Raw genomic sequence first — 7,055 nt, 5'->3', positions numbered from 1 at the left:
CTTATATAATGTTGAGGCTTACCAAGATACACAGATTGCACAGGTCAATGACTGAACGTCATAATATTTTTCTACATCGACCATTACCAAAATTTCTAGTAAACTTGTCATCTAACTTTATTAAAAATGTAGTTTCTCCAAACATTGAGGTAATGACCAATAAATGTGACAGCATTTAGAGATTAGATATCCAGCCCAAGTACATTAACTTAAATTTCCTTATTTATAAAGTGCCTTGATCTTTATGTAGGTAGTTGACAGATTAATATGCAAATGTATCCCATGGTATACGGTAGAAAAAGAAAAAACTAGCAATGAAGATAAATCTCTCTTATGCTATTTTATATTATAAATATAAATACTAATATGTACTCAACTACAACTATAATTATATCACCCATTGGTACCCATTTATAATAGGCCTTTTCTACTCCTATAACCCAGAATTTAACAGTTTTACTTGTATACTTCTCTATGATTTATTTTGGGAGATGATACATTTTCATGGATCCTTTTTTTTTTGATCCTTTACTAACATAAAACCCAGGATAGAGAGGATGAGTGAATGTGGTTTGGACTCTGTGGATGATGGTCATGGTGTCAGAGACTCTGTAGAAGGACAAGATTCCTGATCTGTGATCCACATACACTCCTATTCTACAGGAGCTGGACACTACAGGGAAATCAGTGCATTTGTTATTGTGCCAGAATGAGCATGTGGAGTCAGAGCAGTACAAACTCCAGGACTGATCATTACATCCAAACACACACTCATTACCCTGTCCACTCCTGCTGATGCTCTTATATGACACTGATATACCCACATCACCACTCCACTCAACCTCCCAGTAACAGCGTCCACACACACTCTCTCTACACAACACCTGAAGATAACCACGAAATCTGTCTGGATGATCAGGATACTGCTGGACTGCATTGGTGTTAGTGGCTGTTGTGTTTCCATCAGACAGACGGATACATTTATTCACTGTGTTTAAATCCAGTGTGAACTGCCTGAAATCTGATGGAGATATAAATACATTATTACAGTTTCACAAAAGTCAGAATTTCAAAAACTGGATGTTTCTATAATTGCATTTTCATTTTCAGAATGATTATAATTTTTTATATTATACAGATACACAAGTAGAGTTCGTTCAAATGAACAAACTGACATTTTAATTTTCAGTCAGATGTAGTAGTAGATGTTCAGTCTTCATGCTATAGTGCATTTAAATGATATAAACACAAAATTAAATCTTACATTGTAGGAACTCCTCTCTGGTGTTCAACTCATCAGAAACAATTGTGATGTATGACACTAAAGAAATAAACAGACATAATCAGTATAATATCCGTATTAAATACATATTTTAAACAATAACACACTAAGAGTGTGAGGACTCTGTGTAAGCAGGCTATTAAGGAGCATATTCAGAGCATGATCTTGAAACTTAAACAGAGTCCAACATTACTATTCTGATATCTTCTATTTTACCTTGATCAGATATCTTCTCTATTTCATCTCTACAGAAATCCTGCAGTTTTTCTTTCAGCTGAGAGACAGATTTTCTCACATCATCAAAAGAGACGAGAGAACTGACAGTAATGTGTGAAACTGTAGATTCAGGAGGTGCAGAAAGACACTGAAAACTCTGAAGAAGAAGAAAAAAAAATTATCTCCTCACTTTCTCTTTTAGTCTGCATTACAACCTTTATTACACTTCACCAGTTTAACATTATCTCTACTAAACCATTCTGTTACTTTTGTATAGTTTTCTTTGTGTTGTTTAGGGTCTTGGTTTAACTTTTAACAAGTTTTTGAATTTTCCATTTACACAATCAACATAATCTGGAAAAAATTGGATAACAAGAGCATAAAAATACATTAAACACTTTTGGCAGTCTTTGGCAGAGGAATCTTTATGTCAAACCTGGAAGACATTTTGTTGGTTTCTCAATAAATAAAAACTGTAAAAATTACAGTATAATAAGAAAAGAGTAAGACTATACCTTCAGGAAATGAATGTGATTGTCTATGTGTAAAAGCTGCTCCAGTTCAGTGTCTCTCCTCCTCAGATCTTCAATCTCCTGCTCCAGACACTTCAAGACTCCTTCAGCTTGACTCACTGCAGTCTTTTCCTGATCTCTGATCAGTTGTGTCACCTCAGAGCGTCTTCTCTCAATGGAGCGGATCAGTTCAGTAAAGATTCTCTCACTGTCCTCCACTGCTGTCTGTGCAGAGCGCAGAAAAAACACACATTACAATCACATCTTACTGCAACACACACAACCACGGAAGGCCTCGCCCTTTTTTCGGTGTATTCCCTTGGGCGGAGGTTATTAAAAGCACTCGGAATAGTGACATCATGTACCCCAGAAGTAGAGGGCTATAGTCTGATTCCAGAAGTTCTCTGTAGTCCTTGCAAAGCGAATTGTGTTAAAGATAACATCTTGCTTGGCACTGAACTTTGAGCTTTATCATTTTGCAAGCATTTTGTTCTAACATTACACACTAAGGGGCTGTTTCCACCAAGGCTCATTTACGCAGCTAAAGCCATGTGTCCACAGAGGCATTTTTAAGGGTAACGCCGCGCTTTAAAAAAAAGCCATCAAATTCTCAACTAAGGGCAAAAATTGCAGCAGGCGTTTTCAGCCGAGCTCCTAACATATTTTTTAAAACGTATTTTATTAGGTTTAGGGTAAGGGTTTGGGTTAAAAAATATTTAACTGTGATACTTAAAGGCATACATCTACATTTGGCAGACGCTTTTATCCAAAGCGACTTACATTGCAATAATATATAAATTTATACTTAGGTACTGTATATGCAGTCCCCTGGGATCGAATCCAGAACCTTGCATTGTAAACGCAATGCTCTTATCACTGAGCTACAGGAAAGCTAAATGAATCATACACAAAATGATGACTTTTATAAAGAGCAAACGTTGCCCACCACAAGTTACAGCTACTTTCCAAATCCAGTACCTCAGAGATGACTTATTTTTGTAATTTATCCCAGAATATTTTCATACTAATCGCCAGAGTTCTACTGCGCAAGGTCTCTCGGACTGGTTTGTTTGTCAGACAAAATGGCTTTCAGTCACAGGGGACGTAATATATCGGCGTTATGATTGCTCAATCATACTGCTTGCGAAGGGTCAATAGGCCCCTTTCACATGACATCACGCATCTTACATTCTGACACAAAGCAGTGTATCGTTACTTCCTCTAGCGCCTCAGAATGGAGTTTTCGAAGTCCCTTGCACAGCTGCCAAAAGTATGGTTAAATGATGTACAACATCTTGCAGACAAATTTTTGCTTATGACAAGAACAAAGTTAGATAAAGTATACAAATGCTTCGTTGAACAATAGCTGTTTGATTATGAAGGTAAGTGTTTTGTTTTCTTTTTGTGTTAGTGAAGGTGCTAGGATAATTACTTGAATAAGTGTTTTTTTTTCACTGTTGTTAAGCTCCAGCACAATGGAAAAAACAGAAGTACTTCTTCTTGTTTGTTGTAAGATGGTAATCATGATACACTGCTTTGCGAGAAGGTGGAAGTTAAGTGACACCGTTGTCAAAAGGGCCTATTGAGGCTAAGCATATAAAGTGGGAGGAGTTGGATCTGATTTAAACCTTGCCCCCTGGATCTTGTTTTCTGCAGTGAGGACTAAAGCCACTAGATGGCTACATCCTTTAGCCAAAAAAAAGGTAATGCCTAATGCTAATGCACTGTCTTCAACGGAATACAGGAAATGAGACCAGGTGCTAATTATGAATGTGTGTCAATGGGTTTTGTTATCCATATAAAAAATGTTCTCCAGCACTGCAGGAGGAGTGTCTTTTATACCTGCCAGCAGATTTTTTCTCAGAATCTCACCTTGTAAGAGTTCACAGTCTCTCTGAGCTCCTGAAGCTTCTTCTCTCTCTCTTGGATTCTCTGCTTCAAGTTTCTCTGTGTCTCTCCCAAAACTCTCTGTGACAAAACAAAACCTCATATATTGGCTATAATAAATCTGCATGCATTACATTATTCAAATTTCCACAATTAACTGAACTCCTCTATTTTTTTATAATGATTGGTAATAATGTTTTAGCAATGTATTTAACATTACTGTTAGCATTAGCATACAGGAAAAGATGACACAGGTGTCTGTCTCAGGTGTAATCATACCTGTTTCTCAGTTCTTTCATCTACAGCTGTTACAGTGTCATGATTTTTATGTTCATCCATCAAACACAGATAACATATACACTCCTGGTCAGTGCGACAGTAGATTTCCAGGTGCTTCTCATGTTTTGAGCAGATCATCTCATTGAGTTTTGTAGTGGGATCCATCAAATGATGTCTTCTGTCTTTGAAGAGACTTTCATGTTGTTGAAGATGATTTTGGCAGTAAGAGTTCAGACACTCCAGACAGGACTTGACAGCTTTGTATTTTCTCTCTGTACAGACGTCACACTTCACATCTTCAGGTCCAGCGTAACATTGATGAGAAACATCAGTTTGAAGTCTCGTCTTCTTCAGTTCTTCCACCATTTCACCAAACATCACATTTTTGTTTAAAACAGGTCTTGATGTGAAGGTTTGTCTGCATTGAGGACAGCTGTAGATTCTCTTCTGATCCTCCTGATTCCAGTAGTTTGTAATACAGCTCATACAGTAACTGTGTCCACAGGGAATAGTCACTGGATCCTTCAGTAGATCCAAACACACTGAACACATGAACTTGTCTTGAGACATATTCCCTTCTGCCATATTTCACAAATATACATACAGAGAGAAAGACGTGAGTGTTTCAAAAAAGTTTCGTTTTCTCTGAAATGAGCAGTTGAAGTAGTTTCCTGGTGTTGTCATCATGAGATGTGTGAAGAACAGGTTAATCCAGCCTGGTTTTCTTCATCTGCTGGGTGTGAGTTCATACGACATATTTTAAAAACATCCACCAGGTGTTGTTCTCTCACAGATTGACATACAGACATACAAACAATTTGGAGGCCAAACCTTAATGCCTTTTAACACAATTGATCTTTTTGAGATTTTGCAGTTTTCCATATTAAAGATATGATAGAACACTATACCTGCTTTCTACTGAGAGGAAACATGTGAACCTCTGACACATTATAGATGTTCACACTCCCTATGGCTGCACTACAAGAAAACTATAAACCAAAAAATTATAAACAATACATTTGTTAATCTGACATTACTTCTTTTTTTAATCTAACAGTTATTACATTACAACAATAACATTATTGCAAATTCTACAGACCATGCTTAAGGAGTGCTTGGTGGCAGTGGGGAGGACATTCAGTTCAGATGCAGGTGATCAGAATTCGGGGGAGAGTGAGGGCTGCGAAGTGAGAGAGGCTGCAGATCCGTGACATTAGAAAAATATAGGTGTATTTCGGTTCTCTAGGTTAGGAGATATAGTTAATGGTGCTTGTGAGGATCTGACCATGACAAAAGTCCACGTCACATACTGTATAGTATATAAAGTTGTGCTCAAAAGTTTACATACCCCTTGCAAGAAAAAGCTGAAACAGTTGGAAGAATAAGAGGATTTTTGAAAATTATATTATTATTTTTAATTTAGTCCTGCCTTGAGCAAGTTAACATGAAATTCACACTAAAGAATAATAACAGAATTTCTCAAAATAGCCCAGGGCAAACGTTTTCATACCCATCCATCCATCCATTTTCCACCGCTTATCCGGGGCCGGGTCGAGGGGGTAGCAGTCTAAGCAGGGATGTCCAGACTTCCCTCTCCCTAGACACTTCCTCCAGCTCTTCCAGGGGGATACCGAGGCGTGTCCTAGGTCTTCCCCGGGGTCTCCTCCCGGTGGGACATGCCCGGAACACCTTCCCGGGAAGACGTCCAGGGGGCATCCGGAAAAGATGCCCGAGCCACCTCAGCTGGCCCCTCTCGATGTGGAGGAGCAGCGGATCTACTCTGAGCTCCTCCCGAGTGACCGAGCTTCTCACCCTATCTCTAAGGGATCGCCCGGCCACCCTGCGGAGAAAGCTCATTTCGGCCGCCTGTATCCGGGATCTTGTCCTTTCGGTCATGACCCACAGCTCATGACCATAGGTGAGAGTGGGAACATAGATTGACAGGTAAATCGAGAGCTTCGCCTTGCGGCTCAGCTCCTTCTTCACCACGACAGACCGGTACAGCGACCGTATTACTGCAGAAGCTGCACCGATCCATCTGTCAATCTCCCGTTCGGTCCTTCCCTCACTCGTGAACAAGACCCCCAGATACTTGAACTCCTCCACTTGAGGCTGGAACTCTCCACCTAGCTGAAGTGAGCAAGCCCCCCTTTTCCGACTGAGAACCATGGCCTCAGATTTGGAGGTGCTGATTCTCATCCCAGCCGCTTCGCACTCGGCTGCAAACCATCCCAGTGCGTGCTGAAGATCCTGGTCTGATGGGGCCAGCACGACGACATCATCCGCAAAGAGCAGAGATTAAATCGTGTGGTCCCCAAACCCAATGCCCTCCAGCCCCTGGCTGCGTCTCAAAATTCTGTCCATAAGAATTATGAACAGAACCGGCGACCATGGGCAGCCCTGCCGGAGTCCAACATGCACCGGAAACAAGTCTGACTTACTGCCGGCAATGCGAACCAAGCTCCTGCTCCGGTCGTACAGGGCCCAGATGGCCCTTAGCAAAGGGTCCCGAATCCCATACTCCCGGAGCACCCTCCACAAGATGCCGCGAGGGATACAGTCGAATGCCTTCTCCAAATCCACAAAACACATGTGGATTGGTTGGGCAAACTCCCATGAACCCTCCAGCACCCTGGAGAGGTTATAGAGCTGGTCCAGTGTTCCACAACCGGGACGGAAACCACACTGTTCCTCCTGAATGCGTGGTTCTACCATTGGCCGGATTCTCCTCTCCAGTACACTGGCATAGACTTTCCCGGGCAGGCTGAGAAGTGTGATCCCGATAGTTTGAGCACACCCTCCGGTCCCCCTTCTTAAAAAGAGGGACCACCACCCCGGTCTGCCAGTCCAAGGGCACTGTCCCCGACCCCCACGCGATG

The 7,055-nt window shown here is 41.0% G+C and overlaps 1 protein-coding gene across 1 annotated transcript; it reads right to left on the bottom strand.

The window, feature by feature from the left end:
- On the bottom strand, window positions 1-4,844 carry LOC130413541 (tripartite motif-containing protein 16-like). The gene is made up of 6 exons (XM_056738823.1): window positions 4,177-4,844; window positions 3,883-3,978; window positions 2,014-2,235; window positions 1,499-1,655; window positions 1,265-1,321; window positions 1-1,021 (listed from the first exon to the last, which is right to left on the bottom strand). The coding sequence occupies exons 1-6, from the start codon at window positions 4,759-4,761 to the stop codon at window positions 480-482; spliced, it is 1,659 nt and encodes a 552-aa protein (XP_056594801.1). The 5' UTR covers window positions 4,762-4,844; the 3' UTR covers window positions 1-479.
- Between the last annotated feature and the right edge of the window lie 2,211 nt (window positions 4,845-7,055).

Source organism: Triplophysa dalaica, chromosome 23 (assembly GCF_015846415.1).
Source record: "Triplophysa dalaica isolate WHDGS20190420 chromosome 23, ASM1584641v1, whole genome shotgun sequence".
NCBI classification, from domain to species: Eukaryota; Metazoa; Chordata; class Actinopteri; order Cypriniformes; family Nemacheilidae; genus Triplophysa; species Triplophysa dalaica.
This window is presented reverse-complemented; position numbering and strand designations above follow the sequence as displayed.